This window comes from Balaenoptera ricei, chromosome 6 (assembly GCF_028023285.1).
Source record: "Balaenoptera ricei isolate mBalRic1 chromosome 6, mBalRic1.hap2, whole genome shotgun sequence".
NCBI classification, from domain to species: domain Eukaryota; kingdom Metazoa; phylum Chordata; class Mammalia; order Artiodactyla; family Balaenopteridae; genus Balaenoptera; species Balaenoptera ricei.
The window spans coordinates 14,562,398-14,579,720 of NC_082644.1; the positions used below are offsets into that span (position 1 = coordinate 14,562,398).

At 37.4% G+C, this 17,323-nt stretch overlaps 1 protein-coding gene across 1 annotated transcript in view; it reads right to left on the reverse strand.

Annotated features, from left to right (window-relative positions):
- Positions 1 to 17,323, reverse strand: part of ADAM28 (ADAM metallopeptidase domain 28) — a 359,288-nt gene that overhangs the window by 42,767 nt on the left and 299,198 nt on the right. The window contains exons 3-5 of the mRNA XM_059926284.1: positions 7,232 to 7,335; positions 3,237 to 3,313; positions 1,655 to 1,733 (exon numbers count right to left, since the gene is read on the reverse strand). Coding sequence (XP_059782267.1) covers positions 1,655 to 1,733; positions 3,237 to 3,313; positions 7,232 to 7,335 — 260 coding nt within the window. The remainder of the gene's footprint in view (positions 1 to 1,654; positions 1,734 to 3,236; positions 3,314 to 7,231; positions 7,336 to 17,323) is intronic.

A 17,323-nucleotide genomic window follows, 5' to 3' on the forward strand; every position in this document is an offset into this window, starting at 1 on the left:
TTCTTTCTTTCTTTGGCTGCATCGGGTCTCAGTTGCAGCACACAGGATCATCGTTGAGGCATGCAGGATCTTTCATTGCGGCGTGCTGGCTTCTCTCTAGTTGTGGTGTATGGGCTCTCTAGTTGAGACACGCAAGCTCAGTAGTTGTGGCATGCAGGCTTAGTTGCCACACGGCATGTGGTATCTTAGTCCCCCGACCAGGGATCAAACGCTCATCCCCTGCATTGGAAGGTGGATTCTTTACCACTGGACCACCAGGGAAATCTCCCTAAAAAAAATTTTTTTAAAACAGCCTTTTGTGGTTAAAATCTTTACTATTTAGATAATGATCCCAAATGCTTAGGGGGCATTAACTAAACACTGTTGTAAATTTTGTTGTTGCAGAAGAAGGATAACAGGGATGAATACAGTCTGGGAAAAAATCAATTCACAGGTGTAAGTTTAAAACCTGAGCCCCCAAAACACCAGACATTCATTCTTTCCCTTGGCTAATTGCTCATTAAATTTTCCTAACACTGATGAGCTCTTTCCAACGAATGGATTATTCAGTTTGTGTTGTTATTTCTTGATTTATCCAAAGAGTGCCACCAGACTAACTAGATTAGTTTAACATCCCTGTATCCACTCGAAGCAAAATGCTCAGTCTTAGCACTTTTCCACATGGATGTACTTCAGTCAGATTCACCTTTCTACTTTGGAACAGGTGAGGTATTGGCCCACATAAACCTCTGTGCATTGCTATGGAAGAAGATGCTTGAAAAACTTCCTCGGAATAAATGGCAAGGATAAAACACTCCTCATACCACTTCATCCTGTCTTCTTCTCTGAATAAGTGTCCAGAGTGGAAATTATTTAGGGAAAACATAGAATTCTACAATTCTACCATAGAGGAAATAGTCTTAAGTTTGAGAGACTACATGATCCTGAGAGGTGATTGGCACTGAGTAAGAACACCAGATACATTTAATTCTTTACTTTTCAAATGAAAATAAGAAGCTCTTTCTGCCCACTCTCCTATAAGGAGTCCTTAAAGGTGGTCAAGGAATACATTTGTTCTTGTCAAACTGTAAAAGTTTTAGAGGATCTATTAAGAAATTACTATTGTTTCTGTTTTGTAGATAAGTTCATTTCTATCATTTTTTTTTAGATTCCACATGTAAGTGATATCGTATGGTATTTGTTTTTCTCTGTCTGACTTACTTCACTTAGTATGATAATCTCTAGGTCCATCCATGTTGCTGCAAATGTGATTTTTTCATTCATTTTTATGACTGAGTAATATTCCATAGTATATAAGTACCACATCTTATATACACTACTATATATAAAATAGATAATCAACAAGGACCTACTGTATAGCACAGGGAACTCTACTCAGTATTCCATAATAAGCTATATGGGAAAAGAATCTGGAAAAGAACAGATATATGTATATGTATAACTGAATCACTTTGCTGTACACCTGAAACTGACACAATATTGTAAATCAACTATACTCCAATTTAAAATAAAAGTTAAAAAAAAGAAATTACTACTGCTGAAAAAAACATCGTTGCTATAACACCATTTCACTTTCACTGATTGGCAATGACACTGCCTCTGAGTGTGTGGGTCACATGTCAATTAGCAATGAATTTAGGATACTCTGTCTTACCATGATCTGTGGGCTCGTGGTGACCTCCTTTCCAGTGGAATTATAATATGTTTCCGTGTAGCCTGGTGCAAGGAGACCCCTGGGGGTGGGGGGGAAAATGTCATGTTTACTCATACTAATTGCAAAGTCCAGTGATCAAAGTGAGAGCTTTCCCTGGGTGTGGAGAAAAGTTTTATCTCTTAGCCCTTCAGGACAAATCCAAGCGTGAAAGGGATGCTTAAACTGGAGAGAGTGGGAAGGGCAGGGACATTCCTGAGTAGTGTGGAACAATGTCTGTTGCCTCATCAGACTCTGCATGTTTGTCTGAGGAGAGATTTGAGGAAGAAATAGAACTGAGTAGGGCAAAGTTGATAAAAATGACTGAAAAGAGCAATGTTCTTCCCCACAGCTAAGGATGACTGCCTTTTTCACCCAGTCTTTGTCAGTTACCAGTAACTGTTAACAGTTGCAGCAGTGGAAAGTGTATTGAAAATTGACTTGCACTTGGTAGTTTGGGCTCTTTCAGCATTCTCACTGAGCTTCTTAAAGTTCTTTCAATTATCCACCAGCAAATAGGAGTCTGAATATATTTTTAAAAGAGGCAGGGCAAGGAAAAAAGGAAGTAACTAATATGTATTCTGTACCATCTCTATCCTGGCCGCTGGGATAGACCTATTACACATATCATTTAATCATTTCAACAATCCTACCAGATAAATATTACTCTCCCTATTTTGCAGATGAGATTAAACAGTTCAAGTGGCAAAGAATCCTATCCAGATTTGCCTGAATTCAAAGCCCGTACTATTTCCATTGTACCACACTGTTTCCAAACTCTCGACAGTTGTGACTTTTTGCAAAAGGTGATAGTCTATTTGAGGGGAAAAAAAAAATCTCATTGCCCTATATTGAACAATTTAGGGATTAAAAAAGCTTGAAAGCATAGAATTAGGAAAAAACTACTTTGGATATAGTCTAGATATAGGATGATCAAGATCTGGGTGAGAGCTGAGGTAGTGAAATTTGAAAAAGAATGTTGAATTTCAATGAACCGAATGAAGAGAATGAAGGAATACAGGAAAATGTAATGTATGAGAAAATGGAGGGTTAGTTGTTGGCTGGGTAGAAAGAGCACTGGCGTTGCAATCAGGGGACCCTGATTCAGTTTTTACCACTGACTTGTTTTTTGGCTCTAGAGTTTATTTAACTTATGTATGTCTTGTTTTTCTGATGAAAATAGTTGCAAAATTTTTTAATATCTAATCTTTCAGTGTTAAAATAACAAAATGCAGTGATGCATGGGGGAGACTTAAAAATTTATGTGCTGTTTCATAGAAGTTGATAAAATATACGTCTGCTTGCACCTCATTCATTGTGTTTTATGACTTCAACTAGCAGAATACTAGTAAACTGTTACCTTACTCAGTGTCTCTACTACTTCAGTACGAACAAATACTTGCGGAAACCCTTGGGTCAGTTGAGAGTAAAAGGTGATTAGCCAAGGTTTGTGGGAGTCATAAGTAGTAACAGACTCAATTGTCACATACTTGCCACATGCTAACTGGCTGTTGGTGAGGACAGTATCAGAAGTAAAGACTCTTACTTGTTTTTCTTCAAGTAAAGCACTGCGATTTTTCCATTAACTGTCATTTCATACTTCAATTCAGTTTCAAATTTTTCCTGCAAAAATGCACAAACACTTACTGGTGATTAAAAACATACACACACAGATTCATTTGGCTATGTCCATCTGTCTCATCATTAGAAAGCAATGCCTGCTTTTCTTTAACAGTGGTCTCTATAATTCCAAATGTCTGCTTCTGTCTCTTTTAACAAGTCAAACAACTGCCAACTGAATAGACAAATTATCTGAGACCTTTATACAAACCCATCTATCCATCCAGCCAGCCTCACATTCTACAAAGACGATGTGAGTGCGGGTTATATGCCAGGCACTGTTAAGTTCTGGAAACTGGCCTCTGAGCAGGAAAAATCGGTGCTGACTGTCAGAATGCTTATAATATTGTGGAAAGACAGACAATAAACGTGAGTTATATGATAAGGGGTGTGAATCTGGAAGCAGGGTAGGATGTCTAACATCTTAAGGGCAGGGAAAGGCTTTCTTGAGGAAGGAACATGTAAGCTGAGATATGAATTAGCCAGGTGACACAGGGTGGGGAAGTTATTTGAGAAGAAGTACTACTATGCACACAGACCCAAAGACCTGCAAGCCTCTCAACTGATGATTTTTGGTCTAGAGGTCTTCTCAAGGCTACATGGAGGGCAGAATATGGACAAAATAACAGGAATCTGTACCCCAAGGCAGGAAGAAGTCATCAGGAAGAAAACATAGTCTCGGGTGTTCAGAAAGAGAAAAAAATGTCACTTCTAGTAAACTGTGTGGAAAAGGAGAACTATTTTAAGTTTAGATTTATATATACAGGAGGAGATAGAGATGTCTATACAGAAGAATTTTAAAGAAGATGTTATCAGGTACTGAATTCTGACTTTGTTCTATAAAACAAGGTTATTAGCCATGGTGACACGTAATATCTACCAATTCACTGGGAAGTACCAGGACATTGTCGTTATTAAAGAGATCCAATATGGCAGAACAAATGTGATAGAGCACCGGTTATTATGGACTCAGTGATGCTTCCGCTGCTGTGTTACACCTAAGGTCAAGCTTTCTTGTCTACTCCCTCTCCTGAAGGAGAGAAAAGGACCTGAGCTCATCCAGGGACAATAGAAAGTTAGAGCCAAATGAGAAGGAAATTCAAATAAGAGGGGATATATGTATACATATAACTGATTCATTTTGCTGCACAGTATAAGCTAACACAATATTATAAAGCAACTATACTCCAATAAAAATTTTTTAAAATAAAATAAAATTGTTGATTAAAAAAAGAAAGTTAGAGCCATCTGGTCAGAATATTGTGCAGGGATTTGCCATCTCCAAGGTCAGTTATTTCAGCTAAAATTTCCTTTAAATTTTCAGTTATTGAAGTCTTCTCTGGTGTCAAAAATCTCAGACTATAAATATCCTACATTGTGGGTCTAGATGAGGGGAAGCTGCTATAATTCAGTTCACTTTCATGAATAACAAGAGCTGGAAAAAAGCCTGAGGGTTGAAAACAAACGTCATGGAGAATTGTTGTCACCACTTCTTGTTCAGGCTTAAGAAAGGCCAGATAAAATGAAAATATTAGGAGGATACCAGATATGACCTTCCATACAGAAGAGCCTTCCAGATATCTGTTTTCTGTCAGCAATGGATTTTAGTAGATTTTCAGATAAAATATTATTTGGAGGTTGTTTCAGAAAAGATAATCGGGTAATGGGAGTTTTAGCCAATACTATCATAGAGGGTATGGATGAAAGAAAACAGCAAAGAAGAAAACCAGAGACTATATGAAAGAGGGTGCACTGGGTAATGTTGTAACTGTGCTTCTCAAGTAGAAGCTCATGGTGGAGAACAATGCCTGCTAATAAGAAGTGTGTCTTATTTGTATTCTATCTAGGTTCTGAGCTATGGGTTGGGAGAGGAAATAGGCACCTTGATTTGGAGAGCTTCCACTAGAAGGAAATGATTTGGAGCCCACTGAGTAAGATTAGCTGGGCACAGGGACATATAAATAAAAATTTCCTCCAGGAAACACCATGGGTAAGGTCTAGTGGGTGGATTGGGACGATTAGAGTCCTGTATGGTTCTGAGATGGAAACAGAACTGTAAAGTCAACATGATGCCTGTGAGTACACAAAGGAAACCCTGTAGCCCAACTATTGTGATAACATACAGTAATCCCAGGCCTCTGAAAGCCCTGGTGGACCTAGCTAACGCCTGACATTGTTCCCAATAGGGGAGGCATTGTGATGCCAGATATTCTGTTTTAAGGCATGGACCAACAGCAAGATGATTTTGGCCTCTAAGGAAGCATGTGATCTGAAGACTGAATCCTAGGAAGAACAGTGACCACCTTTAGAATGTAAGTTTCAACATCAGGGACCTTAACTGAGAATGTGTTGACTATACATCTATGCAGGTTTATAGGAAATGTATTCCACTTACACTCATTCATTTGTCTATTTGTTTACTTACTCATTTGCTCACTTATTCAACAAATGCTTCTTCAGGTCTCCTTATGCCATGTATGTAAAATACAATCAAGGATACAATCATGAATCAAATCTTTAAGATTCTGCCTTGGCTGTTAGTGCCTCCTCCAGAAAATTTTTCAGAGGATTACTTCATTCTAGCTCAAATCTTAAGTAATGTGGCCAGGTGTGATGAAGTCAGAAAGATGGGCCATGTTCTTGGCATACCTGACAGGTAATGTTGCTGCCTTAGTTCTCTGGTCCAGCAGAGGGCACAGTGGTATAATAATAAGTACAAGAGTCCTCCTCTTCACTGCCTTGAGAAGTGATCAATCCAGACTGAGATCTACATAGATACAGAGATCCCCTCTGTCCCATGCACTCTAAATTCTAAATGTTTCAAGTAATTGCTAATCAATTATTTGCACAAGGAAGACCAAGAGTCTCAACACAGAAACCACAAAGTTAATTTCTAGGAACTTGGCTTTCACCTCAAAATATTCAGTGAAAAATGTAGCTGGCATTTTTAAGAGACTGCCAGAAAGCATTTGAAGAAAGCCATATTGACAGGGAATCCAATGCATATGTGTCCTATATAAATTTAGCAGAAACATTTTGTTGACAGACAATTATTTTGGGAAACAGAGTCTACTCTGGGTTCTGTTGCTATACATGTGTTTGCTTTAGAAAAAATAATTTGTGAGAAACTTTGTCCAGTTGGGGAATATGAGCTTCCAGTGAGTTTCATCTTACAATAGGTAGATGTAAAAGTTGTCATTTATGTCTCATTTATTTGTATTTTCCTGGTTCCCAGCAGAAGACTTCCAGGTGTAGGTAATTAGAAAATTGCTGTGGAATGAATCATCATGTTTTAGCTTTCCTCTTTTGACTGAGAATGTGTGTTTTGTCAAGTGGTAAGAATTCTACAAACTTTAATAGCCGACTTTTTTGAAAAAACAGAGGTAAATTTTATGTTCAATTACAGTAATTAATCCTAATTTACTACACATATATGCATTTATTCACCCACAATATTTTATTTTTTACTTCAATTTTAGTGTTCACGGTTTTGTTTGTATGTGTGTATGTATAGATGATAGATAGAGATATATAAAGAGATAGATAAAAGAAGTTGCATCAAATTCTTTAGAAGTAACAGAATAAGTTATAAATTACCACAAATAATTAAAATTTACCCTCTGTGTGACCTTGGACAGTTAATTTCAACTGCCAGAACTCTAAAATCAAAATAAAGCTAATAATAGAATGTTGGGTTATCGTGAAGATTAATAAAGATAAGATAGGTTAAAAAACATACACAAATGTTTGTATGTATATATACAAAAATATGTATATATATCTACATATTAAATATAGTTATATATATGCATATGTGTGTGTGTGTATATATATATATATATATATGTGTATGTGTGTGTGTGTGTGTGTGTGTGTGTGTGTGCGTGTATTCAAAATTCTTTATTAAATCAAAAGCTGTACCTGTTCACCTGGATCCTTGACCTCTCTTTTATGTAGTGGATGAAGTCTTCTGGGATAAACCACTTCATAGTTTTTCACTCCAGGGAGTTCTTTTATAGAATTTACTGAGCCAAAAAAAAAAAGTTAGAGAAGATTCAGCTAAGCAGAAGTAACATAGGCTGTTCGGTAGTGGTCATCTTGATTGCGTTTCTGATGAATGATGCCACACGCAGGGGCTTTAACTGAGTTATGTGAGAGAGTTATAAAAGTGCAGACACCAGAAAAGATCAACAAAATCAGAAGCCCACTCTTCCTCTCAGATCTTTAATCTATATCTTCAGATATTTTCCCACTGAAAGTTTACCGGTGTTTCTCAGCTAAGTGAACATATTTCTTTGGAATTTTCCCGCTTCTCTTTACCACTTTGTGTCCCCTAGGGGAAGGTAGCAAACAGTACAGGCAAAAGCCAGGACAGGAGAACAGAAGCCAAACTAATCCTCTAAGAAGCTAATCAGTGTCAGAATAATCAAGTTGAAGCACTCTGAAACTACACAGTGTCATAAAAATGAAGTAACTAATGGATGCCATTTCAGATTCTAATATATTTTTCTTGGGTTTTCCAACAGCAATATTTTACACTAATGAAAGAAATGAAATCAGTAAGAAAAGGCTCCAATATCAGCACCATAGAATGGGCTGACTTTTGCAGTACAGACATACCTTCATTTTTTGAATACAAAACATGAAAAATATGAAACTTGGAGAAGCAGACAATTAGAACACTAGGACTGGCCTGGAAGGAAAACTTCTGAACCTGCAGTTATATTGAAAGAGAATTGGAAAGATTCAACCTACTATTGGCATCTTGAATTCTCATTCCAATGTTGTTTCCAGAAGTTTTTTTTTTTTAGAGAAATTCAGTTTTCCCAAAGCTGACGCTGAATTTTCTATTTTATTTGCCCACATGGTCCAGTCCCTGCTCTGTACAAAGAAGTGCCTGAAGAAATGTCAACAGAGCAGCTCTTTAGAGATTAAGGGGCTGCAGATCCACAGAGAATGTAGGTACAGGGGAACAGGGATCCACAGTATGGCCCCAACCCAGCAGTTTCCTAACTGGAACTGGAAAGGCTTTAAATGACTAGAGGGTAATTCTAGCTCATTAAAATAGGCAGACCTAAATTCTATGGTAATATAAATTTATGTGACTGGGGTTGATCTTTTAGCAAATAAAACAGTATTTTTCATTAGTCACCTTGCATGAATGTACACTTATCCCAGTGATGCCCCAGAGAATAAATGCTTATTTTTCCAAAGTTTCTTCAGAAACTAAAGTAGAAACTTTTCAAAATTCCTAGTGATATCGATTTTCTTTTATCATTTTAGGATGGCTTTCATTCATCTGACCATTCAAGAGCCATTTGCATCTAACTTTGAAGAATAGAAAAAGTGATTAAATTTGCTAAAAGCTCACTGGGTCAAAAATGGAGTGTTAAAGTGATGAAATGGCGTTTCTTTCACTGGCTCAAGATTTACTGTTAAAAATAATTCAAAAACACTTAAAGCCATGGCATCAACACTAGACTACATTAACTCTGGGTTTAGTTTGGGTTTTTTAATTGTGAAAAGAGGGGGCAGATTAAATGATCTTGAAGAACAATTCAAGTAGTCTACAATTTTATGCAAATAAATACAGAATCTCCAGTGATCTCTTTGAATAGGTGATGATCATTTCAATAATGTTCTAATCAGAACCTTGTGATAAAATGTCTCATTACACAGTCACACTTCAAGAATTACATCACAAGTTCCCTCAGTCACTTACTTCTTGCTGTTATAGAGCTAATCACTGGGCATCTTTTATTTCTATTTAATTAATTTTTGGTAGAGGAAAGTAATAACGTTAGTTTTAAAACAATAAGCGAGGTTCCAAAGCCTAAAGGAACAGTAAATCAGTCATTTTCTTTCCATCGAGTGAAAATTGTCCTAATTATCATAATTATTTCAAAATAATAGGATGCCAAGAGTAAGAAAATTACTCTTGCCAGAAATTAACTGATGGTAGCAACACAATTCCATACAGTCTCCTGTTGCTCTCTAAGTACACCATAAGGCACCCGCATGCTGTCTGTAGGACTGTGTTCAATCAATGCAATTAGTCCCATTAATATGGAGCTCATGAAGCCATATATTCACCAACATTGCAACCAGAGTAACTCTTCTAAAAATGCTGCATGAAACACACATTATTCTGATGGGAAATATTAGTCCAAGCTGCCCTCAGTTCATGAAATAATAACTACCCAACTAATTCTTTTTATAAAAGCAGAAGGGGATAACACTCACATGTTCCCCATCAGAAGTGGTGAGAAGGGGACAGGCCAATCCAACCAACACAAGTTTTCTCTGATATACACATTGATCTCCATGCCTCTAGTTAGTATCTAAATGCTAATGTTTCCCAATTGACTATGAAATATGGAGTCTAAACTTGTAAATCAGTGGAGAAATTTCTTTCCAACTCTTTGATGGCCAAGCACTTCCAAATGGCAACCAAAACAAATCAATGAATAAACTAAACCAGAATTTTTTTTTAAACGTAATTATTATTATTTTTTTTTAATGAGTTCTCTCATGAATGTATATATAATTATCTGCTTTTTTTTAAATAGGCTTTAATATCAGAATTCAGAAAGGCTAATTGACTTTTTTTTTTTTTTTTTTTTTTTTTTTAGCTGTGTTGGGTCTTCGTTTCTGTGCCAGGGCTTTCTCTTGTTGCGGCGAGTGGGGGCCACTCGTCATCGCGGTGCGCGGGCCTCTCACTATCAAGGCCTCTCTTGTTGCGGAGCACAGGCTCCAGACTAGCAGGCTCAGTAGTTGTGGCGCACGGGCCTAGTTGCTCTGTGGCATGTGGGATCTTCCCAGACCAGGGCTCGAACCCGTGTCCCTTGCATTGGCAGGCAGATTCTCAACCACTGCGCCACCAGGGAAGCCCCTAAACCAGAATATTTTTGAAAAGGCCTCCAGCAACCTCTCACTTTCTTCAGTTTGAAGTGAAAAGATTTCCAGCTTTTCACATTCTTGCAACAGGGTACATTCTCTAAAGATAACAGATAGAATTTCCCTTAATGACCCTTCTTTTTCTGAAACCAAGAAGGCCCTGAAAGAATGAGATTTGAGATACAACAAACTATACAGCAGTTAAAGAGAGGCAATAGACCTAAGTGTTGTTTGGCTCATTCATCCTAAAGTGTGATGGTGCAGTCTCCTCCCAGCTGAATAATAGCAGACTAATTATTTTGAGGCCTGTGGAACAAACACAACTAACTGTCATCCAGGGATTACACAAAGCTGAGATGAAACACAATATGTTTCTACTAATTCATTTTAATACTTGCTTTTCTCCCTCCCACAGAACTCACAGGATGGATTAGTTTTGACTAGCAAAACCGGATCAAGAAAAATAAAACTGTTACTTGGCTTTGGGTTAGATAATTATTTTCACTGTTTATTAGTTTTAGAAAAGTTAAATCTTTTGGGGGGGGGTACTTTTAAACACTTTTTATTTGGCAATAATTTCAAATGTATACAAGAATTGCAAGAATAGGAATAGTACAAATAACGTCTTTATATCCTTCACCCAGATTTACCTAATTCACAGATTTACCCTTTTGCCAACATGTTCATGAGTGACAAATAAAGTATTCTTGTAAGCCACCAATATTTTGAGGTTGTTGTCACTGAGATTTTGAATATTCTCAGTCTCTCACATATATACATATGTGTATATACACATACATATGTATATAAATATACATACACATACACACAATTTTTTCTAACCATTTGAGGATGAGTTACACTACATACATCATGGTTCTTTACCCCTACAAACTTGAGTATTTCCCAAGTATAAGAATATTCTCTTACACAACCATAGCACAGCTCTCAAATTTAAGAAATTTAACACTGAGCCAGTACTTTTATCTAATCTACCATCTGTATTCCAGTTTTGTCAATTGACCAAATAATATCCTTTATAGCATTTTCCCCATTCCAGTGAAGGGTCCACTCTAGGGTCAGGTATTTTATCTAGTTTTCATGTCTCTTTACTCTCTTTTAATCTGGAAACTTCTCTCCTTCCTTCCTCCCTCCCTTCATCCTTCCTTCCAACCGTTTTCTTTCTTTCTTTCTCTTTCTTCCTTCCTCTATCTCTCTTTCTCTCTCTGCCTTCCTCCCTCTGTCTTTAGAAAAGTTAAATCTTGTTGACAAGATTAATATACCAGACATTAGTCTGGATGGCTACTTTATTTTTTAATGTGTTTGGAGCCATTTTAGAGTTTAGCCCCTTTGTACATAATACTGATATTTCCATTTTTCTTCAAATCTGTTCCAAACTGTTGAAAGCAATGTCTTTTCAAACTAAACACATGATGTTAAGCCCTGAATCAGGGTTTATGCAATGACATGGACTTTTAAGTTCTGGGATTCTCTGTACCCCATCAAACTATCTGGTGATTTTAAACTTCATGCAGTGAAAGTGAGTACAAACACTAAGGGAAAAAACACATCCTAATTAAGTCTATCACTTTGGCTATAAAGATTAAATTACGTATACTCTTTGGGGTCTTCCAGTCGGTTTATGAAGACAGGAAGAAATTGCAATTTGAAATAAAATAATTTCAAAAAGTACTGTACCCCCTGGATATTCTGCTGAAGTAAAGAAATTTCTCCTTACTTCTTCACCCCCAAGCACCTGTCACATTCTTTAAATTTTTTTCCCTTTCCTACAATGAAATCTTATCAGTTATTTTTCTCAGGGGATTGTAAAGCTCATTACAAACAGTTGGCCTGATTTGACCTCATTTTTAAGTTTTGCGTATGTAAGAACTGGGCAGAAGTCATGGTTGGAGGGGCACATACTTATTCTCTGGATGATGGGGGCAGAGAAACAAAAAAAGGAGGAGATGGGAAAATGGAAATTGCTTTACGCCTTACATTTCAGTGGGTATTTCATTTCAGAGTTATTTCAGTGACCATGGAGACATTCCTTTTTTTTTTTTTTTTGGCTGCATTGTGTCTTGGTTGCTGCACGCGGGCTTTCTCTAGTTGTGGTGAGCAGGGGCTACTCTTCGTTGCGGTGCGTGGCCTTCTTATTGCTGTGGCTTCTCTTGTTGTGGAGCACGGGCTCTCAGTGCATGGGCTTCAGTAGTTGCGGCACGTGGGCTCAGTAGTTGTGGCACGTGGGCTCAGTAGTTGTGGCTCACAGGCTTAGTTGCTCTGCGGCATGTGGGATCTACCAGACCAGGGCTCGAACCCGTGTCCCTTGAATTGGCAGGCGGATTCATGGAGACATTCTTGAAAATACACGATGGAAAATAAAAAAGAGGAGGCAGCTTTCTGTTCCAGATGGAAGATAAGTTGGACTTAAGTTCAACAGAAAGGCAGCTTTCTGTTCATCCCCCCATCCTCTCAAAAGCCACTTCAGAACCTCTGTCCCCTTCTCACCAAGTATTCAGAGATGGCACACTTTGAGACACGACCTCTAAAAATGTTTCGTCTCTTGGGGCAAATGATGTGAATGCAAAGACAGGAGAACAGAATCAGTTGGTATGCCCAAATTCACCGAAAAGGCTATAATGTGGGTGGACCGCACTGGTAGCTATGTTATTCTGTTAACAGATCCAGCTTGATCTTTATGCTCTTGGGTAAGTCTAGTACACAAACAATTCTTATGTTTCAACCAAGCAAAGTGTCCCAGAGAGTGTTCAGTGATCCTACTTTTGGAGAATGTAGGGAAAGAAGATTTCTAATAACTTTGACTCAAAAAATAGGAATTTTAAAGTCAATAATTTAAATTCCTAGCACAGTTCTATACCAAAAGATATTAAGTAAAACTTTCCCAAGTCTGAAAAACAAATCAGAAACCAGCATAAAAGGAAAGTCGCTTTTAGTGACAAAGTACTGTGTGGGCAAAAGGGGTAGGAGAATATTTCCCTACCTAACCCCATCCTTCTTGTTGATAATTTGTTCCCATTTCTAGGTCCCGGCAAACATTCTAAAGCCCAGGAGAGGGTTTACCAGGGAAGGAGTCTCACGCACTGAAGCTAACGTGCTGACTTCAATAAGCTCTCGAAGTAGAAATAAACAAAGGAAATGTGTTAGCCAATCTAATTTAACCAAAATCTAATTGGAGAATTCATCAGAGATGGAGAGACATGCTAGATATAATTGATTATTAGGAAGTAATATTACTCTACTTTTGAATTCTTAAACTAAAAATTGCTGCTCGCCATATGGCACTTCAAGAATGAAGTCACTGGCCACTGCAGTAGTTGACCTTCAACACACAGCCTGAAACAGGAGTTCAGGGCCGACAAAGATCAGAAATGAGACACTCTGTACTCTGGGAAAAACTGGCAGAACAGACCTTCAGATAATTAGATACTTTTACGAGAAGATGTTATGAACCCAATTTCTTGCATTTTCTCATATCTAGAAAAGCTCTAAAATTATTAATGGAGACATCCGCTCACCGTGACTAGCAGAAACCTCCTGCCAAAATGTATGCTTGATTCCATGGATCCCCCTTCAACAAAACACATAATACCGATCTCCCTGCCCTACTTCTTCTGAACAGTTCCTCAGAGTTATCTGAGAGGTTGTCTCCCAGGCTATAGTCCTCATTTTGCCCCAAATAAAACTTCATTCACAACTCTCACATTGTGCTTTTTTTTTTTTTCAGTCGACAAATGTTTGATCTAACCAGCAGAATGGAAGTGAATGATCAACATAAGTTCAACGGCAACATTGTTTTGATCAAGTAATATCACAGTGCTTTATAAACATGAAATGGGTCCACTACTTATTTCTAATTCGTCATATTTATCATCACCAATAATGAAAGGACTAAATATAAAAATGTGATCGAAAGGAATAGGACAAATCAAACTGGCCTCAATAATAATAACAGATACTTTCTGAAGCCTTCTGTACCACAATAACCAGTCAAATCTGCCTCATCTTAACTGCTCTAAAAACTGACAGGGTTGACTTTGGTGCCTTCCATTCTTTAATGCAAAGATCACATTCATTGTTTAAATGACGCTGAATGAAATTTCCCCTTTGATTTCTAACTGTTCTCAGATCAGATGTGTAAATATTGATTCAAGAAGTCTGCTTGCCTCTCCTTTACACTGAGTGTTTAAATCAGTCAGAGCCCCCCAAAACAACAAATTAAACCAGCTCAACTGGGTAGTAAAATTGTTTAAAAAAAAATACTGGGAGAAGATGAAAAGCAGGCAGTTCCCTGGGTATTTAACAGAACCTGAAAAGGAGTTAAACACCTACCCGGAGGTGGAGAAAGGAGGAAAGTGGTCGTCAAAAGAAGCCCTCGCCACATGCTGGGGGATCCCAGGAGCCTGGTGTCTGTCCTTCTGTCTCAAGCAGACGTGCGCTGCTGGGTCTGAACCTTCCTCTCAAGTGAGACAGAATGAAACCTCAGGGCTCATTCTTGTCTCTGCTTCAGGAAGTGTTTACTAAAGGTGTTGCACAACCTCAGAGCTATGGTCCTGTGACAATGGCACAACAGGAGGAAGTTCTGGCCGCAGTCTGGCTCTAAGGTGCCTTGATCCTACGCTATTGTTTCTCTTTCTTTCTTCCCCATATTCCCCACTCAGAAGTAGTACATTTCCAATAAAATACTATATTCCAATAAGCCACTGCAATAGTGGCTTCAATGTAGCTTGATAAATGTGTGGGTTTATTATGTGTATAATAAATATATGTGTATGTACACACTACTATATATAAAATAGATAACCAGCAAGGACCTACTGTATAGCACAGGGAACTATACTCAGTATTTTGTAATGACCTATAAAGGAAAAGAATCTGAAAAAGTATATATATTTGTGTATATATATATATATATATATATATACACATATATACATGTATATATAAAAGTATATATATATATGTAGCTGAATCACTTTGCAGACCCCTGAAACTAACACAACACTGTAAATCAACTATACTTCAATAAAAAAATGAATAAATAAAAATTTTAAAAATAAAAAGCAAAATAAATACATGTTTATGTATTTATATATGTATTTGCTATGTTGGCAAAAATGTATTGAGAAGGTTATTCTCTCACATATACATGTGGTTCAGTGAAGCAATTTCTGATCCAATCCCATTATTATATAAAATTCTCTTTTCCAATTATTTTGTATCCTTAGCCTGTTCTTCCACAATGGTGATCTCAGGGAGCTTGAACTATCATGAAATAAGAATGTAGGACTCTATAAGCTCAAGGTTTTTCAGCTCCCCAAGGGTATTCATATCATTAATAACAACCAAGAGAAGGGGGTTGGGGGAAGCCTTTAAGACTCAAAAAATGTAATTTCCAGGAAAATTTCAGGAGTTGTCACAGGTGGTAGTGAGTCTAAGTTGGCATGCCCAGATATCACACAGTATAGCTAATTAAATAGCTAATATTAATTAGAGCTGCTTACTAATTTCCAGGTCCTTTATACTTATTATCATACTGATTCTTATGATACTCCTGTGTGATAAATATCATCTTACCCGTATTTTGTATATGAAAAAAACAGGGGTTTAAAAAGATTAAAAATTCAGGAGATTAAGACTCAGTTTTCCTCATTTTATAGAATAAAAAGAGTAAGCAACTTGCCCAAAGTTACCTAGCTAGTAAGTGGTAGGAGTGGAATTTGGACCTGCTGTTGTCTGATCTCCTACTCACAGGCTCTAATGCTTCCTACTTATGGAGCTGATTTATACACCCAGTTATATTTCTGTTGAGAAATAAATATACAATTCCTACTAAAAAACCCTGAAGTATTATTACAAAACCCATTCCTGGTCCACTAAAATTATGCATCATTTTATGGATTCTGAAGCACATTCTTATACTAGTGATTGCAATGAAAAGGGATATCTCCAAATGATAATACACATATTGGCCAACAAGCATAAGGGAATTTTTTAATCTAGTTATTGAACATTTCAGCCATCAGGACTGGGAATCTCACAGGTGTCTTGTCTCTTCCATCCAAGTTCTACTGGTTTGTTTCTTTCAGGGAACAGAAAGAATACATCTGTTTTTAAATGATTACATGGTTTTTCTCCATTAATTCTGTACACATTCATTAGTATCTTATGCGTAGGACACTGAGGTCATGGCTGAAAACACAATCATTTCCTTTGAGATGCTTACAGTCTGGTGAGGCAGATAGGCAAGAACGGTTACCATGAAGTTGTGCAAAGTGAGTACTGTCCGTATATCACAGTACCTTGTGTTTAGTGCTATGATAGATTTAGGCATAGAGGTCAGAGGTCAGAGGTGACCTCTATGCCGAAATCCTAGCAGGGCAAGGAAGGCTTCCTGGAGGCAAGAACAATGAGATCAATGAAGAACCAACTGTGAGAAGAAATTAGGAGGATGCCACATAACACATTAGTTTATGGCTGGTAATGTTTTGGTGTTTTTGGAGCAAAGAGTGCCTGGCGGAATGGGAAGATGTTGTGATATCAGCACAGGATCTTGAGTGGGAAAATACAGGTTCAAGTTCTTACTCTGCCACTTGCTTTATTACACTGGGAATATAACTTTCTCTTAAATCTTGATTACGGGCAAAGTTAAGTTCCAAAGTCATGTAGCAAATAACTTCCAGCATTCTACTTCACTGGACTTTATAAGGATCAGATGATAATATACATTTGAAAAGCGTTTGTAAAATGTTCACTTTATCCTCTATTCTACACAAATTTCTCTTAGTTAAATGTCACCTAAAAAGAGGATTCTAACAAGATGATCCATTTGAATCATTTGATTAAAAATAGGAATGAAATCTGATCCGGACACAGGTAAGAACATTACCACTTTGAACTGGTGTTCCAGATTGTGTAGTTCCTATGCATTGTAATGTATAAGACACTTGTAAAGCCCCTTCCCTTTAATAGATGCCTGATGCCATTTGAAGTGCATTGTATGTGATGTCACTAGTTCCTATTAAAATTTTTCGATGTAGGTATCAACAACTCCAAGTTACATATGCAGAAACTGAGGTCCAGATGTATTAAGGGAGT